This window comes from Vicugna pacos, chromosome 8 (genome assembly GCF_048564905.1).
Source record: "Vicugna pacos chromosome 8, VicPac4, whole genome shotgun sequence".
Taxonomy (NCBI): domain Eukaryota; kingdom Metazoa; phylum Chordata; class Mammalia; order Artiodactyla; family Camelidae; genus Vicugna; species Vicugna pacos.
Genome location: NC_132994.1, coordinates 15,468,945 through 15,486,752, shown reverse-complemented (window position 1 = coordinate 15,486,752; position 17,808 = coordinate 15,468,945). Strand labels below are relative to the sequence as shown.

At 38.7% G+C, this 17,808-nt stretch overlaps 1 protein-coding gene across 4 annotated transcripts in view; it reads left to right on the top strand.

The window, feature by feature from the left end:
- The window catches only part of CEP162 (centrosomal protein 162), a 77,041-nt gene that overhangs the window by 53,893 nt on the left and 5,340 nt on the right, over positions 1–17,808 (top strand). For 2 of the 4 annotated variants that reach the window (XM_072965562.1, XM_072965563.1), the window contains exons 22-26: positions 878–1,090; positions 3,673–4,337; positions 7,053–7,194; positions 9,111–9,209; positions 13,042–13,176. In XM_072965562.1, coding sequence (XP_072821663.1) covers positions 878–1,090; positions 3,673–4,337; positions 7,053–7,194; positions 9,111–9,209; positions 13,042–13,176 — 1,254 coding nt within the window. The remainder of the gene's footprint in view (positions 1–877; positions 1,091–3,672; positions 4,338–7,052; positions 7,195–9,110; positions 9,210–13,041; positions 13,177–17,808) is intronic. The other 2 variants (XM_072965564.1, XM_006200324.4) reach the window with 2 other exon arrangements.

The window sequence follows — 17,808 nt, the reverse complement described above, 5'->3', positions numbered from 1 at the left end:
GCTTTGTTATTACAGGACCTGTTATATTAAAAGGTATGATTTGGTATTTTGGTTCAGTGGCCAGGAAAGGAACAGAACAAAGGGGGTTTGAAGAGCTAGAAATATTCCAAAATAACTATAGTCCAGGATTGCCTGGCTTCTTTTTCAGTGCTTAAGGCTCAAATTAGCCCACGTAGAAGAAGCCATCCAGAATTGTGAGAGAGAAAACCCCAAAGGAACTATTTCTCCACTAGATGATTTTAAGAGAATCATGTAGAATGGAATTACAGAAAGATCATGTAATATGTTATTGTTTAATAGACTAAGTGAAAAGCAGTTTTTATGAAGACTTCATTTAATGTCATTTAATCCTCTTTGCTTCCTAATTGAAAGAAGTCATTTTAAAGTAGATTAAACTTTATTTGGAGGAGGGTTGGGATGGGAGGACTGTTGCAGGTGGGAGCAGGTGCTTAGGAAGCCATACGTTTATTACAAAAATTGTGCACATCCATGTGCATATAAGTAATTTTTCAGTCAATAGATAAACACTATTATCTGAGAGGGGTCTGTGGAAGAAAGGGAGGGGAAAGAGCTTTGTCCTCAAAAAAACTGGTTAATACTAGTATAATAAGATCTATTTCACATAAATATAAGAAGATTTCTGTAAATTAACCAGTATTAAATTAGATTTCATGCTATAGTGTTGTTTGATCAGATAATCTAGGATATGAAATCTGAAATTAATTTGGGCTACTGTGCATTTGATTCAGTCTTGAGATGTGATATAAACATCTCTTTGAAATCTAGACCTGGCTACAGCATAATCTAAGTTTATATATTAAACTGCTTAATTTTAAAATATTTGTGACCTTACCTGTATACAAAAATATTTTAATAGGTTAAAGAAATGGAAGGAATTCTGAAGAGAAGATACCCCAATTCCTTACCTGCTTTAATACTGGCTGCATCAGCCGCTGGTGATACAGTGGATAGAAATACGGTGGAATTTATGGAAAAAAGGATAAAAAAACTAGAAGCTGATCTGGAGGGCAGAGATGAAGAAGCAAAGAAAAGTCTTCGTACCATGGAACAGCAGTTTCAGAAAATGAAGGTGAGCGCCTGGTAGCCTTGGAGGTGGGGCTCAGAGGTGCATCGTGGGGGTTGGGGGCTTCTTAGATCTCATTTTAACAAATAGCTCTAAATAGCTTTTCCCACAAAACCTTTACCACAAGTGTCAATAGATGAAAAAGAAGCCTAGAGCCCTCCTGTCTTCCTTCAGTGACTTCTGTTTCGAACACATAATACTCGAGCATAGGATAATCTTTACATAAGCCCCTCTCAATGATATTAGACTTAGTGGAAATTAAGTCATGAAAGGGCAGAGTAAAACACCGCTAATGTGCATTAAATATAATTTTTTTAAGTACTATGGTTGAAAATACTTTTCTGCAGTTCACCCAGACAAGGGAGAGGGAACGAGATGAGACAGAAGACTGTGTTTCTGGGGCAGAGCAGGGGACAGGGCAGTGTCTGCTGAAACTGTCTTCCTGTATGAGTTTTCTGATCCTTGATCAGGAGTGAATCAGAAAATACAGGTGCTGGTGTGACCAAATATGAAACAGGGCATTATATGTAATTTACTTAAAAAAATGTATTGAGTGCACAGTTTCTGCAGTAATTCATGCTAGACGCTTTCTCAGAAATTCTAGTTCATCCTGTGTACTCCTTCCAATCACCCAAGAGAAATAGATATTTTACCCCGTATTACAGACACTTCAGTCCAGGCCTAGTTTCACCATTTATAGCTCCATGACTTTCCACAAATTAACCTCTCTGAGCCACAGTCTCCTCATATGTGAGAGAGATAGTAACTGACTTACTGCCAGTTACACCACTTTTACTCCTAAATTTCTTTCAATTCCTCTGTTCCTCTTAATCACCGTGTCACTCTACCGCCATCATTAATACTACATGGCCTGAATTACTGGCATAACCTCCTGGCCTATCCACTTCATCCCGTCCACTCATCAGCTTTTGACACTGAAGTCAGAATTTTCATCTCTCTCTGTCTTACACACACCCCTTTGTTTATACCCCTCAAATAACTTAGGATAAAGAAATAGCCTATAAACCCATGGACAGCCAGGCCCCTCCTTTCTCTCCAGTGTTTCCTCACACCAGGCTTCCTCTGTCCAATCCATTGACCTGTCTCTCCTATTTGCCATGTTTCCTACGGCCACAAACATGAGTGTGCTCTGCAGCCTCTGCCCAGTGTCCCCTGCCCTCCTCTTCCACAGTGAGGGCCTTCCTAGCTTTGACTCTCAACACAAGTGTTGCTTCCCCAGAAAACCCCTGGCCTCCCCGGTAAGCGGACGGCCCCACGCGCCTCTCCTCCACTGCAGTCTCCGCATGTCCGGCCGTGTTCATTGATCTCTCTCCCCATCCAGCTTCTGGGCTTCATGATGGCTGGGACTGTTCTGCTTTCGCTCACTGTTTGATTCCATCACTGAGCAGAATCCTGGCACAGAGCAGATGCTCAATAAATATTTTAATTAACTCATCTCTAACTCATAGGATTGAGGCTGAGTACCTGCAGAGCCCTGGTACCATGTCTGAAGTGTAGCAAACACTCAGTAAACAATTATAATAATTACAGTTACTAGTACTATTTCACTGACCAATAAAGGAATGAATTCCAAACCCCCCTTTTTATCCTTCTACACCTACCTACCTTTTCCCTTTTTCCAGTCCTGCCCTACTCCCCCTCCTGCCCCTGCTCACTTTTGCCACTTCCTCCTTTCACGTCTGGTTCCCAGGACACACTGCGCATTCAGGTGCCTTTGCATGTGCTCTTCCTGCTTCCAAAATGTCCCTGCTTCCACTCACCCCAGATTCACACTCACCCCTCAAGGCTGAACTTGAGTGTGCTCTCTTCACCCTGTCTTCCCACATTCCCTCGGGCCTCCAGACACATTCAGGTGCCTTGTCCCCTCTGCGCCATGTTCCTGGCCTGTCATCACCGTTGTCAGAGGGCATTGGAACGGTTGCTATGGCGCACTCTCCCCAGGCCGTGAAGTGTGTGCAGGCAGAGCTGAGTGTGTCTCCAGAGTCCGACACAGTGCCTGGCATGCAGTTACAGCTCAGTACATATTCACTGAATGGACTAACAGAACTCTGTCACACTTCCCTCCACGGAGTACACTGTTAGGTTATTTCACTTATAAATACTAAAGCTCCAGTATGCAAATTCTGAGCTGACTTACTCCGTATGAGATTCCTAAATTGATGTTAGAAAGTTGGAAATGTACTGTTTCTTACAGACATCAGTAATCCCAGTTGCTTTCCTTATTTATCCTCGAGGAGTATGGTTTGTCAGTTTGCATAGAGAAGGGTACACGATAATAGGTTTGCTTGTGAGGTTTGAAATAAGTTTCGGTATACAAAAATGTGTCATCTAATGTTTACAAAGCACCATATAATTATGAAATTATATAACATACACTGAGAATATATAACAGTATGTGTGCCCTTCAAGATTAGGACTTGAGCATATTTGACCGACTCGAGAAACATGGAGTTGGGGAGGTCAAAATATGCGGTGAGTGCCTGAGGGAAGGAAGAGGCAGGCCCCGGGAGGACACGGGGCGTGGGTAACTAATGAAGTGGTTAGCAGTGGTCTGGCATTACGTGCAGTCTTTTCTTCAGATTCAGTATGAACAGAGACTGGAGGAGCAGGAGCAGCTACTTGCCTGCAAATTGAAGGAGGCAGCCCAGAACCAACATGACAACTCCTCCAGGGTTCAAGCTCTAGAGAAGGAACTCGACGACATTAAGGAAGCCCATCAGATCACCGTGAGAAACCTTGAAGCTGAAATCGATGCTCTTAAACATCAGAATGCTGAATTGGAACGCAAGAAAAATGCTAAGGATGGTAAAGATTTCCAGTCTATAGAATTCCAGGTGGAGCAGGCTCATTCTAAAGCTAAACTGGCCAGACTCAATGAGGAGCTGGCGGCCAAGGGGAGAGAGATACAGGACCTTTCAAAAACGGTGGAGAGGCTTCAGAGGGAGAGAAGAACCATGCTCTCCAGTCAGAACTCTAAGGGTAGAGAGGAGATGACTGCGAAAAGGGTGAAGAGAGATGCTCTGCACCCAGGTAAAGGAAACGCTGCCTCCTTCTCTGGGGCCCTAGAGGACAAGCTTTACCAACCACAGACTTTCACTGATTCCCATGTTTCAGAGGTTTTACAAGAAAACTGCAGATTGAAAAATGAACTGGAGAGATTAATTGAGGAGAGGAATGAGCTGAAGATGAAATCCGACGTAGCAGTGAGCCAATTTGAAAACTCCATGAAAAGGTAAGAATGTGAATGTGTCAACACAGGGGGACATAAAAAGATAAAAATGTAAAGGTTGTAAGATACATTTCTCCTAGATATTAGTTTGATCCTGAACTAAATTCATAACTAAAGTTGAGGAAACTATTACATTGCTAAGCAGCGATCTGGTTCAGTTGGATCCTCTCCCTGTTGGAAGCCTAGGTTCTGATGAACTTGAATCTCCATGTCAACCCAGTCCTTGCACAGACCAGTCTTATCTTTCTGCATGCGTCCCAGTGGTGTTAGGAAGCTGGCCCGTTGGGCCTTCCTGCAAATCGAGTATCATCCTTTATTATTGCCGCAGGCAGATGGCTGTCAGAAGACAGTGTACTAAAACTAGTTGACGTTATAAGAGGAAATGTCCTCTTTTCCAGAATAACTCTGCAAATTAATCGTGATCACATCTGTTCATGCCTTTGTTGAACTTTGTTTAACTTTCCGTCTCAGAATCTGCAAGTACTCCCTCCTGTCTCTTTGCTCTGAGCCCTTTCACATGCTCAGATTAACTGTTTTTAACATCATTTATTGTTTTTTTTTTTTACTGAAGTGTGGTTGATTTACTCAGATGTCTTCCACCCGATCAAACCAAGTTCTAGGCCTCTTTCTGCCTTTTCTTTCCGGTTTCCCACAAGTAGCCTCCTTTTGGTCCCACCTCACTTCCTCTAAACACAGCCCATCCGCCTCACTCTTTTGAACCCTGGCCTCTCGGCAGCTGGTCTTTCTCGGCCAGTGGAGTGGTCTCCATCCTCATTTTCCGGGACTTTGTTGACCACACTCCCTTTCCCGCAGTGGTTTCCTCCCTTAACCTCCATGACTTGGCAGCTCTGACCAAAGCATCTTTTCTGCTCCTTTTAACTGACTCCTGACTCTTCCATCCTCCCTCCTCCAAAATCTGACTTTCTGCCGAAGTCCAGATCTTGGCTTTCTGTCTTTCTCCATGGCCACACTCATCCGTTCTTACAGCTTCTGTGAACCATGACTCATAGATTTACTCTTCAAGGCTTGTTCTCTTCCCTGAGTTCAGATGTTAAGTCTAAGAATTTTTGGATTGTTTCTCTTGGAATCAGTAGTATCTCAAACTGTCTCTCTTACCTGTAAACTAGCTCCCCCTCCCAATGTCCCCATCTCTGTCTATGACCATATATTTTCGATTGCCAGGCTCAGCTTTTACCTCCTTCATTCCGTGGGTTCACAGTCTCTGGGGTGCTTCCTTGTAAGTATTTATTTTGCTTTCTTCCTCCTGTAGTGTGGTTTTCCTGGTTTACTAGGCAGTTTCCTCACCCTCATCTCCCCAGCCATCTTGCTTAAAAACCGTGAATATTCTTTAAATGTTCCTGTGTTTGAGTCACTCAGCCCTCCAGTGATTCCCAACTTCTTGAAGTATCAGGACTGAATTTCTCTGTCACCTCAAGTCCCATCACCATTCTAATCCTGCTATATTAGAGTAGATTACTTGCCAAGTGTCTTCATTGCTTTTTGCCCGTTTGTGTTTCATTTTCTAGGAAAAATCTTACCTCAGGCTTCCTAGAAACTTCCTGCTCCTCCCTCCAGCTCCTGTGTAACTTACATAAGAAAGCATGAATCATACACCACTTAATAGCTCCTTGAGAACTGATGTCAGACTATACTTCTTTTGCAATCTATAGGAAATAATAGGTGTGATTATGAGGTTTAAAATAAGCTTTGGGCTGTACAAAAACACGTGTAGTTTAATGTTTATCAAGTAACGTATTATGGAATCCTACAACATATATTGACAATATATATAACCATTGCCCTTCAAACATTAGGATTTCAATACATGTGACCGACATAAGGAACCTAGAGTTGGAAACATCAGAATATGTAACAAGTACCTGAAGGAAGAGGCAGAACCTGGCAGAAAGCAGGGCTCCTACCAGAGCAGCTGTAGGAAGCACCTAGCAAATGCTTATTGGTTGATTCGCAGCCACTCGGATTGAGTCGTCATGGCAGCCATATTGCTTCCAGTTTGAAACCTTGTTTCTTTAGTCCTGATTGTGATAGTAGTCATGAAGCTATTTGGAAATATCTTCCTATTTGAAAATGTTCTTTCCTAGAAATAATTTAAAATTTAGGTTTTTCCTATAAATTTTCCTATACAGAATTTATAATTTTTTAGTATCCTTAATCTGATTTTCAGACAGCTCTGGACCTGAGAAGTAAAAAGTAACTTTTCCTAGTCCCAGATTTAGGCTGCTTTTTACATGGTTCAGTTATCTCATGGATGCTTTAGATTTTTATGCTTTTCCTAGGACCCTAATCACACTGTTTCAGTGAAGAATTATTCATATTGTCAAATAAGCAACTGATATATTTGTTTGTAGTTTGGGAATTACCATATTAATCACTATCAAATTTACTAAATATCTGGTTTGAGAAAAATACCTGCTTTGAGTACCAGCTCTGTAGCTTACTGATCTGAGACCCTAGACTTATCACTCAATTCCTAAACTCAACGTTTGCCCGTACAGAATGGAGTAGATACGTGTGAGCCCAGGGAGTGGTTGTAAGAACTCATGGCAGTAGCGCACTAAGCACAGTGCCCTAGATACTGGTGCCTTCTCTCCCTTTGCTTCTCTAATTTCCAGGCTTCTTATGCTATTTTTGTGCGAACTCTGAATTGGAGGTTGAAGAGCCACTTTTATGTGTGGTTTTCTTTCATTTGCTCTAAAGGTTCAAGGAAGATACTGCAGCGCACATCACATCTCTCAAAGCATCTCATCAGAGGGAAGTAGAGAAACTCCTTTGCCAAAATGCAGTAGAAAATTCTTCTTCCAAAGTAGCTGAACTAAATCGTAAAATAGCAACTCAAGAGGTAAAAGACTTTAATGAACTTTCTTTGACTGGAATACGATTGTGTTTTCAGGACTGTTGGCAGAAGATTTATTTTGTAAATATTTTAACTTCAGGTTGGTGATAGAAGTGGGAAATTATTGTTGCCTTGATTTCTTTTAATAGGAGATGATGCCATTACCATATATGTGTTTAACTATTCTACTTTGCAGTTATACCTCTGAATAAGCGTTTTTGCAATTGTGGCCCCACCATTTCTCAAAAAGCTCTTCCCCTAAATAGGTTGTAACAGATGGCCGAGGGGCACATCCAGTGGGACTGGGACCTTAGTCCTGGGACCTTAAACCTGAATGTTGAACCAGCTCCCTCCACCCTAAGTCCCAGCTGACAAGTAGTTATTCTAGTCATTCTTCTTTCCCCTTTACCTTTTAGTCGTTAAATGATTTGTGGTCTACGGACAGTCAGGCACTGGGGATAAAATAATGAGGCAGGTACACAGCTGTAGCCATTATGAAGCACAGACTTCTGAGAACTATGACAGGGTGTGGTGACAGCTCATCTGCATGTCCTCAAGTGTGTCTTCCTTCTTGGATAGCGTGTATGTCTACTTGGAATATTTATGAATATCTACTGCGTGGCCTGTCTTCTGTGGTGTTTGCAGGTTGAAAAAACAGCATTAAAATAGAACTTGCAACTTACTTTGAAATAGTATATCCAAGAAAAAAAGAAGAAAGCAGAGATGTTAGCAGCTGGTAATTCAAGTTGAAGATTATATGAATGTTCATCGTGCTCTTCATCTTTTCTGTAGGGTTTCATTCTAAAAACTAAGCTGAGGGAGAAAAAATTTCAAAAAGTAATTATCTCATCACCACTTCTCCCACCTGTAATTGTTGAATAGTAGCTTAATTGAAAACAAATCCATAAATTGGGGAAGTTTGAGTATGGACAGGATATGAGAGAGATTATAATTATTGTAAATTTTCTTAGGTATAAAAATGTTATTTTGGTTTTGTGAGAAAATGTCCTTATTATAAGGAGATGCATGTTGAAGTGTGTGGGGTCTCTAAGGATGAGATACAATGAGGTCTGTAATTTAATTTCAGATAGCTTAGAAACAAAGAACTTCGTTTTAATGCTCCAATGAAAAAGATTTAAAGTGCTTTTCAAAAGTAACCATTATACAGCCTTGCAGATTGCTCCTGTAGCTTTTTTACCCGAAGGAGCTGGGTGTCAGTGGGCTGTGTAAGCACTGTGTCGAGTGATTATATCATAGAGGTCTGAGAGGGATGGGAAAAGTAGTGACATTTTGCCACAGTGCCATAAATATGTTATTTTCCCAGACGTCTAAGTGTGATACTGTAAATTGGGAGTTAAATGACATCAGCATAATCTGATTGTAAAAACAGTGAAAGTAAATCATTAGAGATAAGAGATGAGGTTTTCCTAAGTTTTTGCAGTTTTTTTGATGGAAGTATTTATGTACCTCAGTTTCTTTGTCTAAAAATATGAGACATTTCACAGATACTAGGTTTTATCTTTTTTTAGTCAATAACTCTTTGATAAAAGCTACTATCTTAATTACAAAGTACAGTGATAATATTGGCCATTTCTTCACAATGTTTAGACTTTAGAGAGGTTTATTTTAAATGCTATTTTTCAGGCCTTCAGAAGAAAAGTACTAGAGATAAAGAAGCCAAGTAGTTACATAGTGATTAATTTATAATGCATAGTATTATATATAAAATGTTGAAACAGAATAATGAATTTATTTGAGTTTAATTCATTCCATGAACTTAATTTCAGTGGCAATTTATTTGTGTTAGATTTTGGCGATTTTAAAATAGTAGGATCCTTTTTATTTTTTAGTACAAACAAAATTCATTAGTTCACTTTCTTAAAAAGCTATTTTAACACAGTACTTCTAACATAATTTCCTAGGTACTTATAAAACATTTCCAGAATCAAGTTAATGAGCTACAGGGAAAACAAGAGTCTCTTGTAGTTTCTCAAGTTCGAGAAGAAATCCTACAGAAGGAGGTAAGAAATAGCCAAAATACTGGGCTAACATAAGCTTTTCTTAGCTATTTCAGACATACTTGTATTTCTGTATAAATTTTTTTAACTTAAAGTTACACATAGACATAACCCAAAAATATCTATCATGTCAATAAAATATTAATAAAAGTCTCCTTACCCCAGATGACAGATTTTCTGGGCAGTGGGGAAATGGAGTGGGGTTGGTTTGGTTCTTTTGTTTGAATTTTTAAGAGGTAAAATTGGATGGTTAAGGCCATTTCTGCATTAATTAACTAAGACTAATTTGATTAAGAAATAGGTAAAGAAATTATGACAGTGAGGCTGGTTCACCAAGAACAATATCACTACAGGAAATAGATCTTTCTGGAAACTCACCATTTTTATTACTCTAAGATCCTTTTGATTCTAGAAAGTATGAAAAAACAGATAAGCTATGCATTCTATTCTTTGAAACATATACATTATTTTTTTATTATTCAAAGTTTTATTAAATCACATGATATAAGCAAAACCATCCAGCTAAATTGCATTATGAAAAGATTAATGTAAAAATACTCCACAATTATGCAGCTCTGTTTTTAAAATCTTGTTCTAGTAGTTGAAAGGCTGTCGTCCAGCACTGTGCATTCTTTCAGTGTTTAAGAGGTACATAAACTTTGTTGTGTAAGCAGTAAATTTACAGACCCTCACAGACCTGGAGTAAAGTTTTTTTAAGAAAGCGGTAAAAGGAAGTATGTGTTCATGTTCATGTTTGCAAGATAAAGAACAGGGTCAATTTTGGTCAGGTTACAGTGTTCTGAGTTTGAGAATAGCTAAGTATTTTGAAACTAGAAAAGCTGTGACTCAGGATTTTTAAAGCTGTTTACGGGAAAACTAAGTAAAGCAGTCTGTCCTTGAATAAAACTAGTGACGGCCTGCCTTTCGCTGTGGAGCGTGTTTATAACAGCTGGTTTAACAGGGCGGATTTATTCCCACTACCGCTAACCCCCGAGGGCCCTCTCTGGTGCCCCGTGCTGTGAGGCATTCCCTCTCAAGCCCGTGGGAATACGAGCCACCCCAAGTCTGTGTGAGCCCAGGAGTCCTTCAGACTGCTTCCTCCAGCTTCGAAACTGCGTCCAGGCAGCAAACAACGCGGCAGCCCGTCTTGTTTGCTTCCCTCTCCTGTGAACCCCGGCCCTGCAGTGCTGTTAGCCAGTGTCCAGAAACAGTCATCTCATGTGTTGTCTGGTTTTTCAGTTGTTTAAGGAAAGAAAGTAGAGCCCTGTCTCTTACTCCATTGTGGCCGCAGGAGAAAAGCACACTGTACATGTTTAAACAGTGATAAATTCTGTTCTGCGGTTTTGACTGCTTGTTTTTAATTTTATAGACCTCTAAGAAAACGGAGGGATTTCAGATGTTTCAACATAGTTCAAGTCTGTTGTTGGAGCTTTTTAAGTTCCTTTGGTGGTGTTCCTTTGGCTGATTTGTGTGTGTGTGTGTGTGTGTGTGTGTGTTTGTGTGTGTGAGACCCTTGATCTCTTGCATCTGAGTAAGTGGTGTCCTCTTCCAGACTTCGCAGGTTTGCTTTGGCAGAGGCAGCTCTTCACTAGTCAGCTCAGTTTGGGTTTCTGGATGTGTCTGCTGCATAGGTGGGGCCTGCTGTTAGGTTGTGTTTTGGGGCAAGGCCACTGCCCAAGCTCTGAGGCTGGGGGGAGAGGAATGCCGCTGACTCAGGACAGTTGGACAGGATTTCTGGTTCAGTCCCCTGCCTAAGTGAGTCTGTTTCCTGGCCTTTATCCAGAGTACCAAGTGTGACCTAGGATCACCTCATGATTCTAAACGTTTACTTGAACCTACATTTTCTAATAGAGGAGTCAAAATAGTAAGAATGATAGTTACTATTTATTAAGTGTTTATGGTATGCCAGGCACTGTGTTAAATGGCTCTATGTGGTTCTCACAATGACCCAAAAGAGCAGGTACTATTATTCTCATTTTATAGATGAGAAATTGATTCTAAGAAAAATGAAATAACTTGCCTGAGGTTACCAAGCTGCAGTGCCAGCATTAGAACCCAGGGCCTCTGGCCCCAGGTCCCAGGCTCAGAATTGTTTTAGCAGTCCCCTGTTGCTGGACATTCAGGTTGTCACCAGTTTTCTCAATAGTATTCCAAGTAGCAGGAAGCATTTTTTCATGCATCTTTGCTTATCTATCCAGTTGCTTCCAATGGATAAATTCACTAAAATAGAAGGGTTTTTAAAAAATAAACGCTCAACCGTAACTATACTCTTAAAGATGCTTTTACGTGTGTACAAAGGAAGGGAAGTTTACTCTGTCTCGAACCAGATTTCTGAATTTATGTAGTTTACAAATGAATATTTAAGCTTTGAAAGGCAAATCCATTGATTTATTCATGGATAATTATTGAACGCCTGCTCTCTGCTGTGCACAGCTCTAGGTGCTAGGAATACTGAGGAGAACAAAGCAGTCAAAATCCCTGCTCTCATGGAGCTTACATTTTATTTGGGGAATCAGCCAATAAACAAATGTATATTTTGATAAATAAGATTAACTGAAACAACATCCAGAAAGTACTCAGCATGGCACCTCGCACATGACAGTGCCTCTGAGCTTTCTTAGGTCAATAATCATTGTTTTTTGTTTTGGGGTTTTTTTTGTTTGTTATTTACAATTTTTGTACTAATCATTGTTTAGACATACAAGATTTTTATGCCCAGCATCCATCACCACAGCATGGTATATAAGGCCTCTCTCCCTGATCTTTCTGCAAATCATCCCAATTAAAGCCTGCTTATTTCTTTGGTCACTGATGATATCAAGGATATCCCACTTTTAAAATATTACGACTTGCCTCTGATTTAATTTCCAGATAAATTAAGAAGAATATATCCATTCTTTTTTCTTTTTTTTTTTAGTGTTACGAGTGTTATTAGATACTGGGTATTTCCATGTAAAACATGATTGAATTTGTTAATTTTATCTATTTTCATTTGCTTACTATTTTGCCTTTTGATGTTAACAATTAGCAAGTTATCATAATTATATGGTGTAGAGAAAATGCAGTTAATTGTTTTATCAGGCCCAGTATAGAGTCCTCACATTCCCTCCATTTCACTCTCTGGTGCCATAAAAATAGTACCATTTTTTCTTTGTGCCGTGGTATGAAAAACGAGGTACTGCACTAGACCGTCACCTCCGTGAGCACAGGGAGTACCTATGTCTTTCTTTCATCTCTGCATCTTCAGGACCTAAGACAGCAGCCAGCACAGAAAGAGTTCAGCACTTCCTTATCTCTATTTTACATGAATACATTAACTAGTGGAAGGAATTATTATAAATTATAAAATTATAAAACTCAGAAGAGAATTACAAATAGAATTATAGTGAGCTGACAAAAAAGATTCATATTTATTGACTCTTTTTATGTGTTAGGTGCTTTAAATATATTACATAATTCTTAAAATAATCATCCTATTAACACATGCCTTGTAGCAAGGCTGAATACATCAAAGAAAGTATCCAGCTTCTTTTTGAGCATCACAACCAGCCTAGCTACGTGGGAGGGAGAAAGTGGTCCAGTTATCTGGAACCTTTTGGAATGTGAGGTCAGTTCAGAGCTAAGATGAGCCTTTACTTTCTGGACCCAGGAAATGAAAAGTATTAACTATTTTAACAACCCCAGATACCTTTATTGTTAACAAGAAGCCTCTTATCTAGAGAAATTTTATACAAAGAAGATGCAGTGAATGTTCTTACTTCTTATGACTGCCTGTTGAAAATGAGTTATTTCCTTATTATCATAATTTTCCACTTATTTCATATCTCAATTTTAGATAACAAAACTCTTAGAAGAATTGCGAGAAGCCAAAGAAAACCATACACCAGAGATGAAACATTTCATGGTCTTAGAAAAGAAAATTAAACAGATGGAAATGAGACATGAGCAGAGAGAGCAGGAGCTTCAGCAGGTGAAGTAGTAAATCACATTTATATTTGTATAGTTCTTCATGGTCAAGTTCCTCCAGTTTGCAATGGTGTGGTCATCCTTAGCAAATCACTACTTAAAGTGTTTCCATTGTATATTGATTGTATTAAAAATAAATGTATAGCTTTTAAGAGAAACTAAGACTTTCTCAAATACCAGAAGATTGATTTGCCTTAAATCTAGACAAATGAGAAACAACTTTTGTATCATGTTTTTAATTACTGATGGATGCCTAAAAGTTAGGCATTCTACCCTGGGAACAGGGCTCTTAGAAACCATGTTCCATATTTAAGTAATTTCAATAAATATTTGTAAAAAACAGGTTTATATTAAAAAATGATAATTTAAAATATTATATGCCTAACACTAGTAACATTAGGATTACTACGCATAATTGCAAGTAGATAAATTAATAGAAATTAAAATGGCATAAGGGCATGATGTGTTTTTAGTTACTAGCCTTTGTCCTGAGATTTGCTTGAACAGTGTATTGGTCTGCTTGGGCTGCCACAGAAAAATATAAACTGAGTGGCTTAAAAACAAATTAGTTTTTTCACAGATCTGGAGGCTGAAAGTCTAAGATCAAGGTTACAGCTGATCCGGTTTCTAGTGAGATCTCTTTCTCGCTTGCAGATTACCTTTTCTCTGTGTGTGCATTCAGTCTGAAACAGTATAAATTTATATACTCTTTGAAAATGACAAGTATCACATACCTGCATTATGGTTGACCCAAATTCCACAAAGAAACCCTAGCACTGTTTAATCACATCAAGATTCTAGTTCTTTATCATCATAGAAACTACAAAATGTGACATGGAGAACAAAGAGATTAACCGATTTCTCACTCACTTAGACTTTTGTGGACTTTTCTTAAAAACACAGAGCAGCAAAGGGAAAAAAAATGAATGAAAAAATAGTTGAATATAGGTTAAGGGACTTATGGAACACCATCAGATAGACCAACATTCACATTATAGGGTTCCCAGAAAGAGAAGAGAGAAAGGGGCAGAAAACCATTTAACAGAGTAATGGCTGAAAACTTAATAACTTGTGGAAAGAAACAGAATCCAGATCTAGGATGCTCCAAAAGTCCTAAATAAGATGAACCCAAAGAGATCTATATCAAGACACATTATAATTAAATTATGAAAAACTAAAGACAAGTGGAAAATCTTAAAAGCAGCAAGTGAAAAGCAACTTATTCCATAAAAGGAACCCCCATAAGACTATCCACCGATTTTTCAGCAGAAACTTTGCAGGCCACGAAGGAGTGGCCTGATAGTCAAAGTGCTGAAGGGAAAAACCTTCCAACCAAGAACACTCTACCCATCAAAGCTGTCATGCAGACTTAAAGGAAAGATAAAGGGTTTTCTAGACAATAAAAAGCTAAAGGAGTTGAGCACTACTAGGCCAGCCTTAAAAGGATGTTAAAAGGGCATCTTTAAGCTAAAACAAAGGGCACTAATTAGTAACAAGACAATGTGTGAAAGCATAAATCTCACTGGTAAAGGTAAATGTATGGTAATATTCAGAACCATCTAGTGTTAGAAGGGTGGTGAGTTAATCACTTATAAAAATAAAGGTTAGAATGCAGATGGTAGTCAAAATACAACTACACTAATTTCAGGGATACACCACATAAAAAGATACAAATTGTAACATCAAAAACAAAACATGACAAGAAGGAGTAAAAATGTAGAGCTGTAGGATGTGTTCAAACTTAAATTATCACCTTAAAATAAACTGTTAAAAATATAAGTTGTCTTACGTATGACACACAGTAACCACAAAGCAAATATTTTCAAAAGAAAAATGGAATCTAAGCATACCACTAAGAAAATCATCAGGTGACAAAGGAAAAGCACAAGAAAGGAACAAAAGAACTACAAAACACCCAGGAAATAATTAACAAAATGACAATAAGTACATACCCATCAGGAATTACTTTAAATGTAAATGGGCTAACTTTTCCCTTGAAAAGACAGAGTACCTGAATGGTTAAAAAACAAGACCCATCTATATGCTGCCTACTTGAGACTCACCTCAGACGTAGGGACACAGACTGAAAGTGAAGGGGTGGAAAAATTTCATGCAAACAGAAACCAAAAGAAAGCTTGGGTAGCTACACTTAAATTAAACAAAATTGACTTTAATAAGACAAAGAGGGTTATTACATCATGTGAAGGGTCAATCCTACAAGAATATACAGTATCAGCAAATATGAGCACCCAACATAAGCGCACCTAATATAGAAAGTAAGTATTAACAAGCCTAAAAGGAGAAAGATACAGCAATACAATAATGGTAGGAGACTTTAATGCCCTACTTTCATCAATGGATATATCATGCAGACAAAATCTGTAAGGAAATAATGACCTTAAACAGTCTTAGACCAGATGCACTTAACATGTAGAGGGTATTCCATCCAAAAACAACATACGCATTCTTCTCAAACACATATGGACAATTCTCTAGTATAGATCATCTAAGAGATCACAGAACAAGTCTTAATAAATTTAGGAAGATTGAAATCATATCAAGCATCTTTCCTGACCACAATGGAATGGAAATGGAAATCATTTACAAGAAAAGAACTAGAAAATTCGCAAACATGTGGAGTTAAACCACGTGCTCCCAAGCAACCAGTGGGTTAAAGAACAAATCAAAAAATAAATTTAAAAATATCTTGAGACAATGGAAAATGGAAACACAATATATACCAAAACTTGTGGGATGCAGTAAAGCAGTTCAGAGAGGGAAGTTCATTGCAATAAATGCCTGTATCAGGAAACAAGTCAAAGACAAAGAATTTTTAAAACAGCAAGAGGAAAACAGCATGTTACATACAAGGGAGCCCCCCATAGGACCATGTGCATATTTCTCTACAGAGAATTTATAGGCCAGGAGGCAATGGATTGATAAATTCAAAATACTGAAAGACTGTCAACCAAGAATACAAAACCTGGCAAAGCTGTCCTTCAGGAAAAAAATAAAGGGTCAAAAAAACTTGGGGATAAAGGGAGCGGGGAAGCCAAGGGAATGAATGCATCACCACTAGCCCTGCCTTACAAGAAATACTAAAGGGAATTCATCAAGTGGAAATAAAAGGATGCTAATTAACATCATAAAAAATATGAATGTGGGGCGGGGAGGGTATAGCTTAGTGGCAGAGCTCATGCTTAGCATGCAGGAGGTCCTGGGTTCAATCCCCAGTACTTCCATCGAAAGTAAATAAATAAACTTAATTACCTACGCCCTCCAAAAAAAAACCCTTAACTTAAAAAAAAAAAATCAAGGAGGCGAAAGAATTATACACAGAAAACTATAAACCATTGATGAAGGAAATTAAAGAAGACTTTAAAAAATGGAAAGATATTCCATGCTCTTGGATTGGAAGAATCAATATTGTTAAAATGGTCACACTGCCCAAGGCAATCTACAGATTTAATGCAATCCCTATCCAATTACCCAGGACATATTTCACAGAACTAGAACAAATCATAATAAAATTTATATGGAACCATCAAAGACCTAGAATTGCTAAAGCATTACTGAAGAGAAAGAAAGAGGCTGGAGGAATAACTCTCCCAGACTTCCGACAATACTATAGAGCTACAGTCATCAAGACAGCATGGTATTAGTACCAAAACAGACATATAGACCAATGGAACAGTATAGAGAGCCCAGAAATGAACCCACAAACTTTTGGTCAGCTCATCTTTGACAAAGGAGGCAAGAATATACAATGGAATAAAGACAGTCTCTTCAGCAAATGGTGTTGGGAAAACTGGACAGCAGCATGTAAAACAATGAAGCTAGAACACACCCTTACACCATATACAAAAATCAACTCAAAATGGATTAAAGACTTAAACATAAGACAAGATACAATAAACCTCCTAGAGGAAAACATAGGCAAAACATTATCTGACATACATTTCAAAAATTTTCTCCTAGAAGAAATAAAAGCAAGAATAAACAAATGGGACCTAATGAAACTTACAAGCTTCTGCAGAGCAAAGGAAACCAGAAATAAAACAAGAAGAAAACCTACGGAATGGGAGAAAATTTTTGCAAGTGAAACCGACAAAGGCTTGATCTCCAAAATATATAAGCAGCTCATACGACTCAATAAGAAAAAAATAAACAACCCAATCCAAAAATGGGCAGAAGACCTAAACAAGCAATTCTCCAAGGAAGACATACAAATGATCAAAAAGCACATGAAGAAATGCTCAATATCACTAATTATTCAGAGAAATGCAAATCAAAACTACAATGAGGTATCACCTCACACCAGTCAGAATGGCCGTCATTCAAAAATCCAAAAATGACAAATGCTGGAGAGGCTGTGGAGAAAGGGGAACCCTCCTACACTGCTGGTGGGAATGCAGTTTGGTGCAGCCACTATGGGAAACAGTGTGGATATTCCTCAAAAGACTAGGAATAGACTTACCATATGACCCAGGAATCCCACTCCTGGGCTTGTACCCAGAAGGAAATCTACTTCAGGATGACACCTGCACCCCAGTGTTCATTGCAGCACTATTTACAATAGCCAAAACATGGAAACAGCCTAAATGTCCATCAAAGGTGACTGGATAAAGAAGAAGTG